This window comes from Impatiens glandulifera, chromosome 8 (assembly GCF_907164915.1).
Source record: "Impatiens glandulifera chromosome 8, dImpGla2.1, whole genome shotgun sequence".
Taxonomy (NCBI): domain Eukaryota; kingdom Viridiplantae; phylum Streptophyta; class Magnoliopsida; order Ericales; family Balsaminaceae; genus Impatiens; species Impatiens glandulifera.
In genome coordinates this window covers 43,264,545-43,288,559 of record NC_061869.1, presented here as the reverse complement: position 1 = coordinate 43,288,559, position 24,015 = coordinate 43,264,545, and the positions used below count along the sequence as shown (strand labels likewise).

General features: G+C 35.3%; 4 protein-coding genes across 4 annotated transcripts; all 4 read right to left on the bottom strand.

The window, feature by feature from the left end:
- Nucleotides 1–15,354: 15,354 nt before the first annotated feature.
- On the bottom strand, nt 15,355–15,837 carry LOC124913363 (uncharacterized mitochondrial protein AtMg00240-like). The gene has a single exon (XM_047453952.1). The coding sequence runs from the start codon at nt 15,835–15,837 to the stop codon at nt 15,355–15,357; it is 483 nt and encodes a 160-aa protein (XP_047309908.1).
- Nucleotides 15,838–17,842: 2,005 nt separating this feature from the next.
- LOC124913362 (uncharacterized mitochondrial protein AtMg00240-like) lies at nt 17,843–18,325 on the bottom strand. Its single transcript, XM_047453951.1, has one exon. It carries the CDS (start codon nt 18,323–18,325, stop codon nt 17,843–17,845), a length of 483 nt encoding a protein of 160 aa, XP_047309907.1.
- Nucleotides 18,326–20,330: 2,005 nt separating this feature from the next.
- LOC124913361 (uncharacterized mitochondrial protein AtMg00240-like) lies at nt 20,331–20,813 on the bottom strand. The gene has a single exon (XM_047453950.1). It carries the CDS (start codon nt 20,811–20,813, stop codon nt 20,331–20,333), a length of 483 nt encoding a protein of 160 aa, XP_047309906.1.
- Nucleotides 20,814–22,819: 2,006 nt separating this feature from the next.
- Nucleotides 22,820–23,302, bottom strand: LOC124913359 (uncharacterized mitochondrial protein AtMg00240-like). The gene has a single exon (XM_047453949.1). The coding sequence runs from the start codon at nt 23,300–23,302 to the stop codon at nt 22,820–22,822; it is 483 nt and encodes a 160-aa protein (XP_047309905.1).
- Nucleotides 23,303–24,015: the final 713 nt, after the last annotated feature.

The following is a 24,015-nucleotide window of genomic DNA, read 5'->3' as shown; positions in this document are numbered from 1 at the left end:
TCCAAATGCCAATTTGCACCAAAAGCCGATATGGTTCAAATGCCGATATGCTTGAAAAGTCGATTTGCTTGAAAAGCCGATTTGTTTAAAAAGCCGATTGGACCAAAAGCCGATTTGGTCAGAAAGTCAATTTGTTAATAAAGCCGACTTTAATTTTAATACCGACCTAGTTTAATCTGCACATGATTATTTTCACATATTTAGGTTCTTATTTAAATATTTAATTAATACTATTACTTAATTAACTATTTTTACTTATTAATTTCTCCTTTTTTGATTATTTAAACTAAATATTCAAAACCTAGTAGTTTTATAATTGTTGACTAATTTTATTAAGTTTATTAGCTAATTTAATTTAACAATTTCTCCTTATTTGATTGTTTAGAATAAATTATCAAAGCCTATTGTCTATCTCTTAACAATTTCTCCATTTTTGTTTGTTTTATCCTAAAACTATCAAAACCAGCCAATGTGAACAAAAGTATTTTTACTATTGTAATAGTTGGTAACCCTGTCTAATAACCGAGATAATAGAAAAAGGTTAGTAAAAAGGAGTTCAAACATTCAACCAAAATGATGAAATATGTTCACGATGCAAAAGTAAATAGTGAAAAATAATAATGAAAAAGAGGAGTTTAGCATCTCCCTTTTGGTGTCTTCTTTCCCAAATCTTCTAAGAATCCTATCATGAAACCCTGACTTAGCTGAACCAGAACATTAATTACATGACCCCTTCCCCCTGATGGAACATGATCTTCTTTAGTGGCAGAGCCATCACCCGGCGCAATCGTCGATTGGACCGGGCGCTACGTGGAACATCCTATTGATATGCTTTAGGTTGACACCGAGAATTCACAACTTGAGTAGTATATTAGGATAACGTCATTCCATCTTCCACAACCCCAGTTTTCTTAGCCTTCTTTCATTTAACAGTCTTAGCCATTTTAGCAACTTCAATCTGTTTAACAGCTTCAACATTAACGTTTTCCTCACCTTGAATTCGTTGAACTGCTTCTTCAAGTTCTCTCAATTTCTTAACATCAGCAGCATTATGAGATTTGTCCATCTCCATTATTTGTGATGTGATAATTTCAACGACGGATTTAGTTTCATTCTGAACGGTGAGCATTTTGTTAAGTATGTGTTGCATCTTCCCCAACTCTTGAAGCATCTCTTGCCTCATTTTTGCCAATTCTTGGTTGTGCGCACCTGAAGAGGATGCATGCATTGCCTCCATTCGATCCAGTCGATTCTGAATTGATTCTTGCCGAGGAGCTAACGACTCCATGACAATTTATCGGATGTACTGCCTTGGTGTTTCTTCGGAATCAAATCGCGTTGAGAAAATTGAACAGTGATGGATAGATTGTATTAGTACAGCACTACGACCACTTATTTGAAGGGACGTTTCCGGAACGACCAGTTCTTTTAAGGCTCTTTTCCCTGTTCTGATTACTACAATCTGATACTCCTTTAGATTTAGAAGACTTACTCGATATAGATGATGTAGATTGAGCAGGAGTTGGCTGCTTTGAATGTGGAGCTTCAATTTTCTCTTCAATAACTGGTTGTTCTGGAGGAGGAACTTCAACACCGATTGGTTCGGGATTCTCAACCTGATGAGAGGAGATAGGATCCTTGTCCGCTTCGGATGATGGAAACGAGTGGGCTTCATCTCACCCATCCTCGTTCTCATTACCTTTAGATGAAGAACCGAGAAGACCTGATTATGTTACGTCGGCAGAAGTAGGTTCTATTCGCTCATGAAAACGCACCCAATCATATCTTGACATACCACCATACTTTTTTTGACACAATGTCCTCCTACCTCGTATCCATCAAATAACTCACGTTCTTCAGAAGGGGTCTGAATTTGCTTTGATGTCCAAGCCTTTTCAATAAGAATTTGTTCGGTTCTGATAGATTGAATTTCGCCTTGAGGAGGAGGCATGTCTTCAATGAAGTCTAGGGGATCGTTCTCATCGTCATGGTTAAGTTGGTTTGCTAAGGAGGAAATCCAGAGTCTTTTGATGTTTCACCCCATCCATATACCGAAGAGTAGTAGAGACATACTTCTCTAGTAGCCCAGTTAGGTGATTGATCACATCTATTTTTGGTGTGTAGGAGGTAGAATTAAAGTTTGACTGGCATTCTTTGATGGAAGGGAAGATCGCACAGCCCCTTGCATAAGCTTCCACGAATTCACCTCTTCTGAGAGCTGCAACGACAGTCTTTGTTTTAGTAATGGAGAAGACTGATTCCTCCAATTCCAACATGATAGGATTGGTTCTACCAATATAGACTAGGGTCTGACTATTGATAACAACTTATAATAAACGATTCAAAAATAATTCAATGAGGGATTAATATATGTTTTTAATTTTCTCAAATCCTTCGACCTCTTGAAATGGATTCAAGTGCGGAAGTGTTCGTCGGATTTTAAGCTTTGAACGACTGATGGTAAATGGTAGAAAGTAAAGAACACATGGAGTTTTATGGATGTTTGGAGATAAAACTCCTACGTCACCCCTTCTTCCACAATCGGAAGGATTTCCACTAAATACTTGGAATCGAATACAACTTACTGAGCTAGCTAACTATTTGTTGAACAGAACAACCTCTGTTCAACTTACAATATTTTCAACAATATTTTCACAGCTACACAGTAATAAAATCTCTCTCTTAAGCTTTAATGATGATAGAAAGCAGTAAAAACAAGAGCAAGTAATTTCGTGTGTTCAATTGATTCTATGATAAAGCAAGTCTGCAAGTTAGTGAGCAAGTGATTCGGTGATTCTTCCATTGTCCTTGAGCATCTATTTGTAGTAGAAGGACACCAACGATCGAATCTTCTTCATGGACACGTGGCAAGTGTCCGTTGGAAGGCCGCCCATAATACCAAAATACAGAAGACTCTGAGCAAATGGATCATAACCGTACCGAACTGGTAGTGCACCGAATATCCTCTAATATGGTCTTGTACTAGACAGGATGTTTGAAGGATATTTTAGTACGTGGCATTCATCCATTTGATACAATTATCTAGTTGATCGTGGTTAGACGTATGCTTTCTTCAGACGGCTTCTAAAGCAAGGCATTAAACGTGCTCCGCTAGACATCGTCTAAAGGAGTTAGACGTCCTCGTCTAAAGGAGTTAGACATCATCGTCTAATTATGCATCCCTTTAGACCTTGACTAAAGGAGTTAGACATCCTCGTCTAACTACATTTCCTTTTAGACTTCATCTAAAGGAGTTGGACTACCACGTCTAACTACGTTTCCCTTTAGACCTCGTCTAAAGGAGTTAGACTACCACGTCTAACTTTGTTTCCCTTTAGACTTCGTCTAAAGGAATTAGACTACCATGTCTAACTACGTTTCCCTTTAGACTCATCTAAAGGAGTTAGACTCCACGTCTAATAATGTTTCCCTTTAGACTTCGTCTAAAGGAGTTAAACTTCCACGTCTAATTATATTTCCCTTTAGACTTCGTCTAAAGGAGTTAGACTACCACGTCTAACTTCGTTTGTCTTTAGAATTTGTCTAAAGGAGTTAGACTACCACGTCTAACTACGTTTCCATTTAGACTTCGTCTAAAGGAGTTAGACTACTACGTCTAACTACGTTTCCCTTTAGACTTCGTCTAAAGAATTTAGAGTACCACGTCTAACTTCGTTTTCCTTTAGACTTCATCTAAAGGAGTTAGACTACCATTTTTAACTAAGTTTCACGTCTATTTAGCCTGCTTAGACCACATCTAAATTAGCATAGTCTTATATATATGCACCTGCACAAAAGCAAATAGACAATTTAGGTTTATATACAACTAAGTTTTAAACACAAATCATCAAAATAAGGTCGGCCTAGAATAAGCTTATTATTTAGTATATTTTAGTCAAAACAATTTTACCCAACAATTTCCCCTTTTTTGATGATGTTAAAACTTAGTAAAAAGATTAAGACAAATAGACCCAATAGATAAACAGTAGAACAAAAATAAACAGCAAGACAACAAAAGATCATATATTTATATTTTTAAGGGATCTGGGAGGGTTAAACAACTTAAACAAAAATTTCCCAAAAACTTCAAAAAGAATGGGTCTTTTCTTATCCCTTTTTACCCTCAATTTTCCATGGGCCTAAGGCCACTTCTTTTCCTCCATTTTAACATCACCTGAAGAGATAGATTCCTAATATGCTCTTTCAGCCAAATAGCACGCCCAATCTCTTCTTTTCAACCTTAGTCTTCCTACCCGAAGAACGTAGTCAAGAACTCTTTGGTTGTTCAGGACTCTAGAGGGTTTGGAGTGGAAACCATGTCCAACATCTGAGAGAAGACAACATAGGAACAAGCTGAGAGGAACAACACACCCATATAATTTCTTTGGAGAAGAGATCATCTTCGCCAAGTTATTGAAAAGAATCTTCGACCAGTTGATGTCTACACCTCTGGTAATAGCCACCACCATTTCAAAGACTTTGTTGCAGTAGGAGTAAGAGGATTCCTTGGCAAGAAGAGACTTGGAGATTATATCGTTGAGAAGGGAAAACTCAACAATTAAGCATGAGCTCTTCCCATTAGAATCAACGGGAAAGAGATGCCCTTCGAAGGATTGGTCTGAGAAGACGAGTTTCATCTCAGACAAAATTTCATCGGTGGAGGAAGGGAACTCAAATATCCCTTCCAATGGAAGCTTGAATAAAATAGTGAATGTTTCCTCGCCTAGACAAAAACTTTTACGGATGTACTTGTTGTTAAGGAAATTTGTAGGTGCGAAGAAGTCACGAACCACCTGTTCATGAAAGATACAATGAATGCCCATAAACTTCTTCAGCCAAAAGTTTCAATAGATTTAAACATAGTAACCATTTATGGAATCACTAAAGAAGAGAACGAAGAAAAATCTATTTGGAGAGATTTTTCAGCGAGAGAATCCATTTTGATGAATTGTTTGAGAACTGGAGATTTAGAGTACTAAGAGACACAAGAGGATTTATTAGAAAGAGAATGCGAAGATTCACAAGAAAGATATTAAATCCTTTTGAATATCACCGTTACATTTATAGAGAGACTAACTTATGACTTGTTAAATAAATTAGATAATTAATTAGTAAGTAATTAATTATCTAAAGAACTTAACCAAGTTAATTTTTGTGCAGAATAAAGAAAACCGGAAAGTAAAGCAGTTCAATTTTTCCTTAAAAGACAGATGCAAAAATTCGGTAAACTACAACCGATATTATATCTTCGGTTTTATGAAATAGGCGCAACCATTAAGTATTACTAGCTATCCACTCGTTTATTTACTCAAAGAACCGCAACCGGTATTATCTCGTCGGCTTTATAAAGACGACGCAAATCGGTAATTTGATCGGTTTTATGTTTGGTCATTCATAAGAAGCGGAAGCAGTATCCGGTAGTATCTTTGGTTTAACCAACCTAGAAGCACAGACTACTTAAACAAATACATGTCTAAGTACTTATTTTCTTTAGACGACTGATCTATTAGACCGATTGAGACCTCCATCTATACAAATCTGTCTAGTTACTTTTAAAAAACAAGTTCCCCCTCAATTTGTGCATGATCGTTCAAATAAATTAGTCAAGATCAATAAACCTAAAATATTTCTAAAATGAAAAAACTTAGTCTCGGTTATAGGCTTCGTGAAGATGTCTGCTACTTATTGATCTGTTAGGACACATTCAAGACGAATATGCTTTTGACTGACATGCTCCCAGATGAAATGATGTCTTATTTCGATATGTTTTGTCCGAGAGTGCAGTATTGGGTTGTAGGTGATTGTAATTGCACTTGTGTTGTCGCAGAAAATTGGATATTCTTCTGCCTCAATTCCATAATCCCTCAACTGTTGCTAAACCCACAAAAGTTGAGAGCATAAACTTCCTACTGGAAGATATTCTGCTTTAGCTGTAAACGTGGCAACTGACGTCTACTTCTTGCTGAACCATGAGATCAGACGATCACCAAGGAACTGACAAATTTCACTAGTGCTCTTCCTATCAATCTTGCACCCTACATAATCTACATCTGAGAAACTCGTTAGATTGAAACTGGAATCCTTCGGATACCATAGTCCCACATTTTGAGTTCTCTTTAAATATTTCAAAATTCTCTTAACAGAAACATAGTGAGATTGTTTAGGATTAGCCTAGAATCTTCCACAAATGTCGACAGCAAACTGGATGTCTAGATGGCTGGTAGTAAGATAGAGCAAAGAGTCAATGAGTCCTCTATAGGAAGTGATGTCTATACTTTGTCCATATTCATCTTTGTCTAGCTTGCTGGAAGAACTCATTGGAGTGGCTGCAGCTGAGAAACTCTCCATTCCAAACTTCATTAACAACTCCTTGGTGTATTTGGATTGGTTGATGAAAGTTCATTTTTCAAGTTGAAGAACTTGAAGGCCGAGGAAGAAGGTTAATTCTCCCATCATACTCATCTCGAATTTGTCCTTAACTTGGAAAATTTCTCACATAATTTAGGGTTAGTTGACCCAAATTTGATATCATCTACATAGACTTGAACAAGTAGAATGTGAGAATCTTTAACAAATCTAAATAGTGTTTTGTTAACTGAGCCAATAATAAAGTCATGATCAAATATAAATTTAGTCAAAGTATCATACCAAGCTCTTGGAGCTTGTTTCAAGCCATATAAACCTTTGTTAAGTTTAAAAACATGATTTGGTAAAGTATGATCTAGAAAACCGGGGTGTTGTTCAACATAATCGTCTTCATTTAAAGTACCATTTAGAAATGAATTTTTTACATCCATTTGAAAAACTTTAAAATTCTTAAAAGATGCATAAGCTAGGAAGATTCTGATTGCCTCAAGTATAGCTACAGGTATAAATGACTCCTCAAAATCAATTCCTTTCTCTCGTCTATATCCTTGAGCAACCAACCGGGCTATATTTCTCACAACTAAGCCATCTTCATTAAGCTTGTTTCGAAAAACTCATATTGTTCTAATGATCGATTGATCAGTCGACCTTGGATTTAGATGCAACACTTTAATTCTCACAAATTGGTTTAACTCCTCTTGCATAACATTGATCCAATCTAGTTCAAGTACTACTTCGCCAATTTTCTTAGGCTCAATTTGAGAAATAAAGGCGGAGTTAGCCATTTCATCCAATAATTGACGTCTTGTCCTACGAGGAGAGTTAGGATTGCCAATTATCAATTCTGGTGGATGATTTATGTTCCATTTGAAGTTTGATCCTAAAGGGTTAGACGTCTGATTATATGGCCCCTCGACGTTTGAATTGTCAATAGCCTGTTGAACGGAACTTTGGACATCTGGTTGATTCGCAATCGGATCAGCCACTTGATTAGACGAATAATTCCTTTTGACTAGAGCTTCATCTTCACTATCAGATTCAAGTCTTGCCTCTTCTAATCTGTTAGTAAGGTCGATGGGATCGATAGAGTTGTTTTCAACAGATTCATCACAAACAACATGGAAGGATTCCTCAACAGTTTGTGTTCGATTATTGTACACTCTAAATGCCTTACTAATTGAGGAGTAACTTAACATGATTCCAGCATCTACTTTAACATCAAAAGCGGTCAAATAATCTTTTCCATTATTATGAATGAAACTCTTACACCCGAATACACGAAAGTAAGAGACTGTAAGAATTCTTCCATAGAACAGTTCATAAGGTGTTTTTTCAAAGAGTTTATTAATTATTGACCGATTTTGTGTATAACATGCTGTGTTTATGGCTTCTGCCCAGAACTTCTGAGGAACACCTAAGTCGGTAATCATAGATCTCACTACTTCTTTCAGTGTCCCGACTCTTCTTTCAGCAATACCATTTTGTTATGGACTTATGGTACTAGACAACTCGTGTCTAATACTAGACTCCTCGAGATAGGAATTTTGGCGTCTGTTGGTGAACTCAGTTCCCCGATCACTTCCAATCTTAATAATACTTAAAGATTTTTGTTTTGAAATCTTCTAAGGATCTTTATCAAATTTTCAGTTGTCTTATCCTTAGATTGTAAAAACATAACCCATGTAAATCTTAAAAAATCATCAATAATGACTAGGGTGAATCTCATTCCCCCCGAACTCTTTACAAGAATTGGACCGAAGAGATCCATATGTAAAAGTTCCAAGCAATGGTTGGATTGAGATTTACCTTTACTTTTGAACGATGATTTTCTCTACTTGCCTAACTAGTAAGCATGACAAATTTTGTCCTTTAAAAACTTCAAATTAGGTAAACCGAAAACCAAATTAGGCGAACAAATGTTGTTAATATTTTAAAATTTAGATGATTTAATCTCTTATGCCATAGTCAGTTCTGATCATTTTCGGCAATCATGCATATGGGATTAGATATCTTATTTTTCCAGTTCATTTTGTAAGAGTTTCCTACCCTGTTTCTAGTTAACAGAGTGTTACCCTAATGGTCCTTAACCAGACATGCATGAGTTTGAAAATCAACAGAAAATCCATTTTCACATAATTGACTAATGCTGATTAGGTTATAACATAGGTTTTCAACAAGTAGTATGTTGTTGATTATTAGATTACCATGGATAATCTTACCCTTACCCATGGTCTTACCCTTTCTATTATCTCCAAAAGTGATCTTAAGACCTGAGCAGTCCGTTATTTCAGTTAGAAACCGTCTATCTACAGTCACGTGTCTGGAACATCCACTATCCAAATACCAAACTGAATCCTATAGGCAATTAATTTGATGTACCTACACAAAAACATATTTACAATCTTTTGGTACCCACATGCACTTGGGTCCTCGGTTAATCAGTCCCTTAAGGATCCATATTTGAGTTATTTTGATGAATTTCCCTTTTTGTGTTGTGATAAGTGTGTATGATTTAGGCTTAGAAGACGTCTTCCTACTAGAAGCTGAACTCTTAACTTTACATGATGATTTTTGTTTAAACTCCTTGAATTCTTGTTAGGTTTTATTTTTCCAGACTTGCTGGCTGTTTCTTCCTATGTTTCAGCCAGCTTATAGTTGGTGGAACATAAATAATCTCATCTTTTAAAGTTAGATCCTCACAACTTGGATCAGTTCCTTTATCGGGTAAACTCCCTATGACAAATTTTATAGGCTTAAACTTGTATGTAGCTGAGTTTAACTTCTTAAAGGACTTGTCTGAGTTAGCACTGTCAAATCCTAAACCGAATTTGCATTCGGCAGACCTCAGTATATAAATTTGTTTTCTTATAGCGTCTCCAGACTTTATCCATGAACTGAGTATATATGTTAAATGTTGGTTTTCAGATGAAAGAGTTTTAATCTTTTCCTTGAGCGTCTTATTCTTAGATGAGAGTTAATCCACTTTGTTTTCAGAAACATTTGGTTCAAAAACTTGAGATGAAACAAAGTTATTGGTTTCATATTTTGTTTTCATTTCATTAATGAGTCTGATAACTTCTTGTACTCAATGGCCTTGTCATTGTGTGCAGTAGCTAAATCATCTTTAGTAAAATATTTCGAGGAGAAGTCGAATACCTTGAATTGGTCGTCTGCTATCAAGCATGTGACAACTTCGTTCTTTCTATTTCCAGGTGAGTCATCTGTGTCTCTATCGACCCAATTTGACTTGCGTTCAATGCTCATAAGAACCTTATGCTCTTTTTGGTTCTCCTTTATTTGATCATTACAGCCATATTTTTGAATCAGCTTCACCCAAATTTCTTTAGTGGAGGAGCATGACTTGATCTTACTGAATATGTTCATGTCGATCGACTTGTACAAGATATCTTTGACGACATTGACCAGGTTGTTCATCATCTTATCTACAGTCTTCCAATTACATCTTGGCTTCTCAATCTTTATAGGACCATTAGTGATGACATACCACATGTCGCAATTGAGGGCTACCAAATACGCTTGCATTCTCATCATCCAATAATCGTAGTTTTCTTTTGAGAGCAAAGGAATGTGGTTGACGAAAGACATGTTTCAGATTGTTATTGGTGTTGAGAATAGTAAATGAGGCTCTAATATCACTTTATAGGATTGATGCTACCAATAGAGACTAGGTTCTGACTATTGATAACAACTTATGATAAACGATTCGATAATAATCCTATGAGGGATTAATATTTGTTTCTATTCTTCACAAATCCTTCGAACTCTTGAAATGGATTCAAGTGAGGAAATGTTCATCGGATTTTAAGCTTTGAACGACTGAAGGTAAATGGAAGAAAGTAAAGAACATAGGGATTTTTATAGATGTTCGGAGATAAAACTCCTATGTCACCCCTTGGAAGGATATCCACTAAATACTTAGAATCGAATACAACTTACTAAGCTATCTAACTATCTGTTGAACAGAACACCGTCTGTTAAACTTACAATATTCTCAATAATATTCTCATAGATAGACAATAATTGAATCTCTCTCTTGAGCTTGAATGATGATAGAAATCAGTAAGAGCAAGTAATTTCGTGTGTTCAATTGATTTGATGATAAAGCAAGTGTGCAAGTCCGTGAGCAAGTGATTCGGTGATTCGTCCATTGTCCTTGAGCATCTATTTGTAGTAAAAGGACATCAACGATCGAATCTTCTTTGTAGACACGTGGTAAATGTCCGTTGGAAGGCCTCCCATAGTACTAGAATACAGCAGACTCTGAGCAAATGGATCGTGGTAGTACCGAACTGGTAATGCGCCGAATATCCTCTGATATTGTCTTGTACTAGACAGGCAGTTGGAAGGATATTTGAGTACGTGGCGTTCTTTCATTTTATACAATTAACTGGCTTGTCAAACTACACATAAGTGATTGGAGTGGGAGTAGTAGAGAAATAGTTGATCATGGTTAGACGTATACTTTCTTCAGATGACTGCTAAAGTAATGCATTAGGTTTGCTCTATTAGACTTCGTATAAAGGAGTTAGACGTCCTCGTCTAACTATGCCTCCCTTTAGACATCGTCTAAAGGAGTTAGATGTCCTCGTCTAACTACATTTCCCTTTAGACTTTGTCTAAAGGAGTTAGACTACCACGTCTAACTACGTTTCCCGTTAGACTTCGTCTAAAGGAGTTAAACTACCACGTCTAACTACGTTTCCCTTTAGACTTTGTCTAAAGGAATTAGACTACCACGTTTAACTTCATTTCCCTTTAGACTTCGTGTAAAGGAGTTAGAATACCACGTCTACCTACATTTCCATTTAGACTTTGTCTAAAGGGGTTAGACTATCATGTCTAACTACGTTTCCCTTTAGACTTCATCTAAAGAAGTTAGACTTCTACGTCTAACTATATTTCCCTTTAGACTTTGTTTAAAGTAGTTAGACTACCACGTCTAACTTTGTTTTACTTTAGACTTTGTCTAAAGGAGTTAGACTACCAAGTCTAACTATGTTTCCCCTTAGACTTCATCTAAAGGAGTTAGACTACCATGTCTAACTTCGTTTCTTTTTATACTCTGTCTAAAGGAGTTAAACTACCACATCTAACTACATTTTCCTTAAGACTTCGTCTAAAGGAGTTAAACTACCACGTCTAACTTCATTTGCCTTTAGACTTTGTCTAAAGGAGTTAGACTACCACGTCTAACTACGTTTCTCATTAGACTTTGTCTAAAGGAGTTAAACTACCACGTCTAACTTCATTTCCCTTTATATTTCATCTAAAGGAGTTAGACTACCATGTCTAACTATGTTTCACGTCTATTTAGCTTGCTTAGACCACATCTAAATTGGCATAGTCTTATATATATGCACTTGTACAAAAGCAAATTGACAACTTAGTTTTATTCACAACTAAGTTTTAATCACAGATCATTAAAATAAGGTCAGCATAGAATAAACTTATTCTTTAGCTTATTTTAGTCAAAATAATTTGACCCAACACAATAGTTTTGCCCATTTCTGACATTCTACTAAGTTTGGGCACACTTCACTAAAATTATTCTCTAATCTGAGGTTCGCCCAAGAGTTGAAAACGTAAATTTTCATCATGGCCTCACCTTTAACCTGTTCAAGAATTAGCTAAATGGACGTATGTGCCTCTAAGGTGACATCAATGGGCGATTTGGGGGAAGGAGGAGCGATGCATTTGTCTGGCTTTCCTTTGTTTGTCTTGCCTGTGTTTGGCTCACCTGTGTTTGGCTCGCCTGAGTTTGACTCAGCGACTTTCGCTTGTTCAGATTTTGGAGCCGATTCTCTAATCTCAAGTTGCCTTGTTGTAAATGTGGAGAAAGATTCAACTGGTTCTCTTCTTAGTGCATGTTCATTTGAAGAAGTCCTACTGAATAAGATTCCTCGAGGGAATGTTGGAGTGGGAATGAAGTCTTTATTAGCGGTTACTGTATGCATTTGATCAGCAACATTTAAGAAAGCAATTACCGGAGTTGAGATCTCTTTCTAAATGGCTTGATCAAGGCCGGACCGATCGGTTTCAGTAACATTTAATCGATCGATTTGAACAACATTATCTAAACGATCGGTTGCATCAGGTTTTGACTGGTTGGTTTGTTGTGCCTCATGCCGATCGATTTGCAAAACTTCCAGTTGGTTGGCTTGGGGACCTTCATCTTACCGGTCGGTTTGCAAAACCTCCAATTGCTCGGTTTCAGGACCATTTATCTGATCTATATTAATATTAACTACCAATTGATCTTTTAAATCTGCAGGTTCAATCATAGTAGTTTGACGAGTTGCACTTTCCACCGGGACTAATGAAGCATTAAATAAAGGGGGAGTTGAAATATTTACCTCAAGTCGGACTTTCTTTCGAGATGAAGTAACTTTGCCGGTCTCTTCAGCTTCGGTTTTGGAAACGTTGTTGGTGCTTGCATCGGACTAAATCCCAGATTTGAGTCCCTTACTTGATGCTGCGCGAGTATCTTCGTGTACTCGTTTCAGACTGCTTATTGACTTTCTTTCTGCCCATTTCTCCACGATAGATCTACTTCCGCTAATTTGTTTTCCGATAGCCTTGGAGTTAGACTCCTTTTCTTTATTCGTCCTAGATATTTAATAACCAATAGTAGTAGCAATTAAGATTTTCTTAGAGCTTAAAGTAGTACCTAGACCGGTGGGAACATATAGGTGTTTCATAATCCATCTGATCTGTATTGAATAGCCTATGATTCTTTTGGTATGGGAGGACACCATTTCACTGAGAGTGTTTAACAAAATACGTCCCCAGTTGATACTATTACCCTTAACGATGGCACTCATCATTTCAAATTTTGATTAGGTTATTGTGTCGAAGTTTCCGCCTCTTCTTTGAAGAGATTTGGCCACGATGTCACAAAGAAGATGATATTCGCATTTGAGATCATTTTACTTTCCGCTACAGCTGACATGAACATCACTGTCCGAAAGGAAGGTTTACATATGCGCCATCACATCAGAAGACATAGGTTCAGAGAAATCTCGTCCATGAGTTAGAAGCTTCATGATTTGTGCGAACTTTTCGTCAGTATGGTGAACTCAGCCTAGATATCTTTTCCGTCTATCTTTTCCGAAACGAAGAATAACTGTACTGCTTCGTTATAGCTAATGAACTCTCCTCCTAGGAAGTGCTTGAGACCGAAATCTTCAATAGATCCAAAAAACGACTTCCTCTCCTCTATTCTAGATTCGTAAATTGATTTGAAATTAACCTGCATGATATTGTTTATGAACAATTAATCCTTAGCATATTAGAGGATTGAGAAAGGAAGAAGATGAAGAGAAATGTTTTAGAGAGAAGGCGGAGCAAAAGAGTATATTAGGGTTTGTAGAAAATATTATAATCCCAAATTTTCGGCATGCACTTCATTTTATAAAGAATATGACAAACGTGTTTCAAACTGCCATAAATTTGAACCGTCACTTTTAATAGCGCGTATTCCCAAACGTGGTTAAAAGAGGAAAAATGGCGCCAATTTGAAAAGGGCATGTTTTCAAGATAAAAATCATTATTCTTTTTAATCATAAATGTCTTAATGCCCGTTAAAAATAATGACTTTTTAATTATGCAATTTAATTAATACACTTAATTTCAAATAAGCCATAACATCATTAAGTAAAGATAATAAAAGGAAATACAACTAACTGATGACGTCAAAAACTTAGAATTAAATAACTAGTTTAGAACACAAAATAATCGGTTTCCATTTTTCAAAATTCGAACATAGTGATGATGGAAGATTAACACATGATCTAATAAGGATCTAATGACTTGAAGACCATAGGATTGATTCTTTCCTAGCATATGCTGTTTCTACCCTATCAATCCATCTCATTACTTTGTCTTTGGTCAGAATGTGGGATGATCTTAGATGGGTTCTAGGTCCAAGGTGGACGTTGATATTGGTCAAGAGAAACTAACCGTTACAAGTGTGTTATGTTGGTCATAAATGTGAACATTGAGAGACATAGGTCTTCACATTACTTGAGGTTTGACCTTTTTAATATTGTAGAGGAAGTAAAAGCAGATGAAATTAATTAATACAACTTTCTCATTTAGTTTTTAAAGATGATACGACCGAAATATTCACATAAATAACCGAATAGCTTTCTGCATGTCCTTTACTCAAGGGACCAGTCATTTATTTTGAAGAAAAACCGAGCTGAACAGTATTTGTTCAAACTTAAAGTGATTGGTCGATTTAAGTTCCAAATTGCTTGAACTGTCTGATTTATTTTACATGTATCTCGGTTGAATGATCTTTATTTTACCGTCCGATTTTATCTTCTTAAGATTGTTTTTCCTCTATACTTATGCAAGTGAGAGATTTTAAAACTTTAAAATTTTATGTAATTGAGACATTTTGAGAAGCAATGGCTTCTCCTTGAAAATATGCCCGGTTTTTCATGAAAACAAATGCAATGAAGGTGTTTTTTTAGAAGCATGAGCTTCTCCATTAAAACATGTCCAATTTTTCATGAAAAAAATGTTGTATGAATTCTTTTTTAAAACGAGAGAGGTTCTCCCTAAATTCATGTTGCACTTTTAGAAACGTTTTGTTAATATGTGCAAGACCAAAAATATTTCTAAAGTAAGAAAAAACTTATTTTTTTGGAGTGGCTTGGTAAAGATATCAGCCACTTGTTGATCGGTTGGGGCATATTCCAGCCGAATATGTTTTTGCATCACATGATCTCGAATGAAATGGTGTCTGATGTCGATGTGCTTGGTCGTTGAGTGCAACACCAGATTATAGGTTATGGCAATAGCGCTGGTGTTGTCACAAAAGATTGGGGACTCCACAACATCAATACCGAAGTCTTTCAACTATTGTTTAATCTATTGCAGTTGAGCACATCAGCTTCCTCCGGCGAGGTATTCTGTTTCAGCTATGGAGGTAGTTATTAAGGTTTGCTTCTTTCTGTGCCATTAAACAAGTGTATCACCAAGGAATTGACAAGTTCCACTTGTACGTTTTCTGTCCACTTTGCAACTTGCATAATTTGCATTAGCATAACTAATCAAATTAAAACTGGAATCATTTGGATACCACAGTCCCACATTTTGAGTGCCCTTAAGATACTTTAAGATTCTTTTAGCAGCTACATAATGAGATTGTTTAGGATTAGTCTGGAATCTTTCACAAACTCTAACAGTGAATAAGATGTGTGGCCTGTTTTCTATTAGGTAGAGTAGAGATCCAATTTTCCCACGATAGGCAGTTATATCAACGATTTGACCAACTTCATCCTTGTCAAGCTTGACTGTTGTATTCATTGGAGTTGAAGCAACATAGTAGTTTTCCATGCTAAACTTTTTGAGCAGCTCCTTTGTGTACTTTGCCTGGTTGATGAATGTGTCTCCTTCAAGTTGACAAACTTGAAGGCCTAAGAAGAAACCCAGCTCCCCCATCATGCTCATCTCAAACTTATATGTCAATAACTTAGAGAATTTCTCACACAGTTTGGAGTTAGTTGACCCAAATATAATATCATCCACATAAATTTGTACAAGTAAAATATGATCGCTTTTCTCAAATTTAAATAATGTCATATCTACAAATCCTATAGTAAAATCATGATCAAATAAGAACTTTATAGCATACCATGCTCTTGGAGCTTGTTTAAGACCATAAAGTACTTTATCCAATCTATAAACATATCTAATCAATGTAGGATTCTTAAAGTCGGGGGGTTGTTCAACATAAACTTCTTCAATGATTATACCGTTAAAGAAGCACTCTTAACATTCATTTAAAAAACTTTGAAATTTTTGAAAGTAACAAACGCTAGAAATATTCTAATAGTCTCAAGTCTGGCAACATGAGCAAATAAATCCTCAAAGTCATGCACTTCATTTTATAAAGAATATGACAAACGTGTTTCAAACTGCCATAAATTTGAACCGTCACTTTTAATAGCGCGTATTCCCAAACGTGGTTAAAAGAGGAAAAATGGCGCCAATTTGAAAAGGGCATGTTTTCAAGATAAAAATCATTATTCTTTTTAATCATAAATGTCTTAATGCCCGTTAAAAATAATGACTTTTTAATTATGCAATTTAATTAATACACTTAATTTCAAATAAGCCATAACATCATTAAGTAAAGATAATAAAAGGAAATACAACTAACTGATGACGTCAAAAACTTAGAATTAAATAACTAGTTTAGAACACAAAATAATCGGTTTCCATTTTTCAAAATTCGAACATAGTGATGATGGAAGATTAACACATGATCTAATAAGGATCTAATGACTTGAAGACCATAGGATTGATTCTTTCCTAGCATATGCTGTTTCTACCCTATCAATCCATCTCATTACTTTGTCTTTGGTCAGAATGTGGGATGATCTTAGATGGGTTCTAGGTCCAAGGTGGACGTTGATATTGGTCAAGAGAAACTAACCGTTACAAGTGTGTTATGTTGGTCATAAATGTGAACATTGAGAGACATAGGTCTTCACATTACTCGAGGTTTGACCTTTTTAATATTGTAGAGGAAGTAAAAGCAGATGAAATTAATTAATACAACTTTCTCATTTAGTTTTTAAAGATGATACGACCGAAATATTCACATAAATAACCGAATAGCTTTCTGCATGTCCTTTACTCAAGGGACCAGTCATTTATTTTGAAGAAAAACCGAGCTGAACAGTATTTGTTCAAACTTAAAGTGATTGGTCGATTTAAGTTCCAAATTGCTTGAACTGTCTGATTTATTTTACATGTATCTCGGTTGAATGATCTTTATTTTACCGTCCGATTTTATCTTCTTAAGATTGTTTTTCCTCTATACTTATGCAAGTGAGAGATTTTAAAACTTTAAAATTTTATGTAATTGAGACATTTTGAGAAGCAATGGCTTCTCCTTGAAAATATGCCCGGTTTTTCATGAAAACAAATGCAATGAAGGTGTTTTTTTAGAAGCATGAGCTTCTCCATTAAAACATGTCCAATTTTTCATGAAAAAAATGTTGTATGAATTCTTTTTTAAAACGAGAGAGGTTCTCCCTAAATTCATGTTGCACTTTTAGAAACGTTTTGTTAATATGTGCAAGACCAAAAATATTTCTAAAGTAAGAAAAAACTTATTTTTTTGGAGTGGCTTGGTAAAGATATCAGCCACTTGTTGATCGGTTGGGACATATTCCAGCCGAATATGTTTTTGCATCACATGATCTCGAATGAAATGGTGTCTGATGTCGATGTGCTTGGTCGTTGAGTGCAACACCAGATTATAGGTTATGGCAATAGCGCTGGTGTTGTCACAAAAGATTGGGGACTCCACAACATCAATACCGAAGTCTTTCAACTATTGTTTAATCTATTGCAGTTGAGCACATCAGCTTCCTCCGGCGAGGTATTCTGTTTCAGCTATGGAGGTAGTTATTAAGGTTTGCTTCTTTCTGTGCCATTAAACAAGTGTATCACCAAGGAATTGACAAGTTCCACTTGTACGTTTTCTGTCCACTTTGCAACTTGCATAATTTGCATTAGCATAACTAATCAAATTAAAACTGGAATCATTTGGATACCACAGTCCCACATTTTGAGTGCCCTTAAGATACTTTAAGATTCTTTTAGCAGCTACATAATGAGATTGTTTAGGATTAGTCTGGAATCTTTCACAAACTCTAACAGTGAATAAGATGTGTGGCCTGTTTTCTATTAGGTAGAGTAGAGATCCAATTTTCCCACGATAGGCAGTTATATCAACGATTTGACCAACTTCATCCTTGTCAAGCTTGACTGTTGTACTCATTGGAGTTGAAGCAACATAGTAGTTTTCCATGCTAAACTTTTTGAGCAGCTCCTTTGTGTACTTTGCCTGGTTGATGAATGTGTCTCCTTCAAATTGACAAACTTGAAGGCCTAAGAAGAAACCCAGCTCCCCCATCATGCTCATCTCAAACTTATATGTCAATAACTTAGAGAATTTCTCACACAGTTTGGAGTTAGTTGACCCAAATATAATATCATCCACATAAATTTGTACAAGTAAAATATGATCGCTTTTCTCAAATTTAAATAATGTCATATCTACAAATCCTATAGTAAAATCATGATCAAATAAGAACTTTATAGCATACCATGCTCTTGGAGCTTGTTTAAGACCATAAAGTACTTTATCCAATCTATAAACATATCTAATCAATGTAGGATTCTTAAAGTCGGGGGGTTGTTCAACATAAACTTCTTCAATGATTATACCGTTAAAGAAGCACTCTTAACATTCATTTAAAAAACTTTGAAATTTTTGAAAGTAACAAACGCTAGAAATATTCTAATAGTCTCAAGTCTGGCAACATGAGCAAATAAATCCTCAAAGTCATGCACTTCATTTTATAAAGAATATGACAAACGTGTTTCAAACTGCCATAAATTTGAACCGTCACTTTTAATAGCGCGTATTCCCAAACGTGGTTAAAAGAGGAAAAATGGCGCCAATTTGAAAAGGGCATGTTTTCAAGATAAAAATCATTATTCTTTTTAATCATAAATGTCTTAATGCCCGTTAAAAATAATGACTTTTTAATTATGCAATTTAATTAATACACTTAATTTCAAATAAGCCATAACATCATTAAGTAAAGATAATAAAAGGAAATACAACTAACTGATGACGTCAAAAACTTAGAATTAAATAACTAGTTTAGAACACAAAATAATCGGTTTCCATTTTTCAAAATTCGAACATAGTGATGATGGAAGATTAACACATGATCTAATAAGGATCTAATGACTTGAAGACCATAGGATTGATTCTTTCCTAGCATATGCTGTTTCTACCCTATCAATCCATCTCATTACTTTGTCTTTGGTCAGAATGTGGGATGATCTTAGATGGGTTCTAGGTCCAAGGTGGACGTTGATATTGGTCAAGAGAAACTAACCGTTACAAGTGTGTTATGTTGGTCATAAATGTGAACATTGAGAGACATAGGTCTTCACATTACTCGAGGTTTGACCTTTTTAATATTGTAGAGGAAGTAAAAGCAGATGAAATTAATTAATACAACTTTCTCATTTAGTTTTTAAAGATGATACGACCGAAATATTCACATAAATAACCGAATAGCTTTCTGCATGTCCTTTACTCAAGGGACCAGTCATTTATTTTGAAGAAAAACCGAGCTGAACAGTATTTGTTCAAACTTAAAGTGATTGGTCGATTTAAGTTCCAAATTGCTTGAACTGTCTGATTTATTTTACATGTATCTCGGTTGAATGATCTTTATTTTACCGTCCGATTTTATCTTCTTAAGATTGTTTTTCCTCTATACTTATGCAAGTGAGAGATTTTAAAACTTTAAAATTTTATGTAATTGAGACATTTTGAGAAGCAATGGCTTCTCCTTGAAAATATGCCCGGTTTTTCATGAAAACAAATGCAATGAAGGTGTTTTTTTAGAAGCATGAGCTTCTCCATTAAAACATGTCCAATTTTTCATGAAAAAAATGTTGTATGAATTCTTTTTTAAAACGAGAGAGGTTCTCCCTAAATTCATGTTGCACTTTTAGAAACGTTTTGTTAATATGTGCAAGACCAAAAATATTTCTAAAGTAAGAAAAAACTTATTTTCTTGGAGTGGCTTGGTAAAGATATCAGCCACTTGTTGATCGGTTGGGACATATTCCAGCCGAATATGTTTTTGCATCACATGATCTCGAATGAAATGGTGTCTGATGTCGATGTGCTTGGTCGTTGAGTGCAACACCAGATTATAGGTTATGGCAATAGCGCTGGTGTTGTCACAAAAGATTGGGGACTCCACAACATCAATACCGAAGTCTTTCAACTATTGTTTAATCTAGTGCAGTTGAGCACATCAGCTTCCTCCAGCGAGGTATTTTGTTTCAGCTATGGAGGTAGTTATTAAGGTTTGCTTCTTTCTGTGCCATTAAACAAGTGTATCACCAAGGAATTGACAAGTTCCACTTGTACGTTTTCTGTCCACTTTGCAACTTGCATAATTTGCATTAGCATAACTAATCAAATTAAAACTGGAATCATTTGGATACCACAGTCCCACATTTTGAGTGCCCTTAAGATACTTTAAGATTCTTTTAGCAGCTACATAATGAGATTGTTTAGGATTAGTTTGGAATCTTTCACAAACTCTAACAGTGAATAAGATGTGTGGCCTGTTTTCTATTAGGTAGAGTAGAGATCCAATTTTCCCACGATAGGCAGTTATATCAACGATTTGACCAACTTCATCCTTGTCAAGCTTGACTGATGTACTCATTGGAGTTGAAGCAACATAGTAGTTTTCCATGCTAAACTTTTTGAGCAGCTCCTTTGTGTACTTTGCCTGGTTGATGAATGTGTCTCCTTCAAGTTGACAAACTTGAAGGCCTAAGAAGAAACCCAGCTCCCCCATCATGCTCATCTCAAACTTATATGTCAATAACTTAGAGAATTTCTCACACAGTTTGGAGTTAGTTGACCCAAATATAATATCATCCACATAAATTTGTACAAGTAAAATATGATCGCTTTTCTCAAATTTAAATAATGTCATATCTACAAATCCTATAGTAAAATCATGATCAAATAAGAACTTTATAGCATACCATGCTCTTGGAGCTTGTTTAAGACCATAAAGTACTTTATCCAATCTATAAACATATCTAATCAATGTAGGATTCTTAAAGTCGGGGGGTTGTTCAACATAAACTTCTTCAATGATTATACCGTTAAAGAAAGCACTCTTAACATTCATTTAAAAAACTTTGAAATTTTTGAAAGTAACAAACGCTAGAAATATTCTAATAGTCTCAAGTCTGGCAACATGAGCAAATAAATCCTCAAAGTCATGCACTTCATTTTATAAAGAATATGACAAACGTGTTTCAAACTGCCATAAATTTGAACCGTCACTTTTAATAGCGCGTATTCCCAAACGTGGTTAAAAGAGGAAAAATGGCGCCAATTTGAAAAGGGCATGTTTTCAAGATAAAAATCATTATTCTTTTTAATCATAAATGTCTTAATGCCCGTTAAAAATAATGACTTTTTAATTATGCAATTTAATTAATACACTTAATTTCAAATAAGCCATAACATCATTAAGTAAAGATAATAAAAGGAAATACAACTAACTGATGACGTCAAAAACTTAGAATTAAATAACTAGTTTAGAACACAAAATAATCGGTTTCCATTTTTCAAAATTCGAACATAGTGATGATGGAAGATTAACACATGATCTAATAAGGATCTAATGACTTGAAGACCATAGGATTGATTCTTTCCTAGCATATGCCGTTTCTACCCTATCAATCCATCTCATTACTTTGTCTTTGGTCAGAATGTGGGATGATCTTAGATGGGTTCTAGGTCCAAGGTGGACGTTGATATTGGTCAAGAGAAACTAACCGTTACAAGTGTGTTATGTTGGTCATAAATGTGAACATTGAGAGACATAGGTCTTCACATTACTCGAGGTTTGACCTTTTTAATATTGTAGAGGAAGTAAAAGCAGATGAAATTAATTAATACAACTTTCTCATTTAGTTTTTAAAGATGATACGACCGAAATATTCACATAAATAACCGAATAGCTTTCTGCATGTCCTTTACTCAAGGGACCAGTCATTTATTTTGAAGAAAAACCGAGTTGAACAGTATTTGTTCAAACTTAAAGTGATTGGTCGATTTAAGTTCCAAATTGCTTGAACTGTCTGATTTATTTTACATGTATCTCGGTTGAATGATCTTTATTTTACCGTCCGATTTTATCTTCTTAAGATTGTTTTTCCTCTATACTTATGCAAGTGAGAGATTTTAAAACTTTAAAATTTTATGTAATTGAGACATTTTGAGAAGCAATGGCTTCTCCTTGAAAATATGCCCGATTTTTCATGAAAACAAATGCAATGAAGGTGTTTTTTTAGAAGCATGAGCTTCTCCATTAAAACATGTCCAATTTTTCATGAAAAAAATGTTGTATGAATTCTTTTTTAAAACGAGAGAGGTTCTCCCTAAATTCATGTTGCACTTTTAGAAACGTTTTGTTAATATGTGCAAGACCAAAAATATTTCTAAAGTAAGAAAAAACTTATTTTCTTGGAGTGGCTTGGTAAAGATATCAGCCACTTGTTGATCGGTTGGGACATATTCCAGCCGAATATGTTTTTGCATCACATGATCTCGAATGAAATGGTGTCTGATGTCGATGTGCTTTGTCGTTGAGTGCAACACCAGATTATAGGTTATGGCAATAGCGCTGGTGTTGTCACAAAAGATTGGGGACTCCACAACATCAATACCGAAGTCTTTCAACTTTTGTTTAATCTAGTGCAGTTGAGCACATCAGCTTCCTCCGGCGAGGTATTGTGTTTCAGCTATGGAGGTAGTTATTAAGGTTTGCTTCTTTCTGTGCCATTAAACAAGTGTATCACCAAGGAATTGACAAGTTCCACTTGTACGTTTTCTGTCCACTTTGCAACTTGCATAATTTGCATTAGCATAACTAATCAAATTAAAACTGGAATCATTTGGATACCACAGTCCCACATTTTGAGTGCCCTTAAGATACTTTAAGATTCTTTTAGCAGCTACATAATGAGATTGTTTAGGATTAGTCTGGAATCTTTCACAAACTCTAACAGTGAATAAGATGTGTGGCCTGTTTTCTATTAGGTAGAGTAGAGATCCAATTTTCCCACGATAGGCAGTTATATCAACGATTTGACCAACTTCATCCTTGTCAAGCTTGACTGATGTACTCATTGGAGTTGAAGCAACATAGTAGTTTTCCATGCTAAACTTTTTGAGCAGCTCCTTTGTGTACTTTGCCTGGTTGATGAATGTGTCTCCTTCAAGTTGACAAACTTGAAGGCCTAAGAAGAAACCCAGCTCCCCCATCATGCTCATCTCAAACTTATATGTCAATAACTTAGAGAATTTCTCACACAGTTTGGAGTTAGTTGACCCAAATATAATATCATCCACATAAATTTGTACAAGTAAAATATGATCGCTTTTCTCAAATTTAAATAATGTCATATCTACAAATCCTATAGTAAAATCATGATCAAATAAGAACTTTATAGCATACCATGCTCTTGGAGCTTGTTTAAGACCATAAAGTACTTTATCCAATCTATAAACATATCTAATCAATGTAGGATTCTTAAAGTCGGGGGGTTGTTCAACATAAACTTCTTCAATGATTATACCGTTAAAGAAAGCACTCTTAACATTCATTTAAAAAACTTTGAAATTTTTGAAAGTAACAAACGCTAGAAATATTCTAATAGTCTCAAGTCTGGCAACATGAGCAAATAAATCCTCAAAGTCAATTCATTCCTCATGTTTATAGCTTTGGGTCACTAGTCTAAACTTGTTCCTCGTGACTAAACCATCTTCATTTAGTTTGTTTTGAAAAACCCATCTAATTCAATTGATAGATTGATTAGTTGGTCTTGGCACTAGATATCATACTTTATTCCTTTCGAATTGGTTTAGTTCCTCTTGTATTTCTAGAATCCTATCTGGATCAAGTAATGCATCGTTAACCTTCTTAGGTTCAATCTGTGAGATTAAAGCATAATTTGCATATTCTTCTAACAATTGAT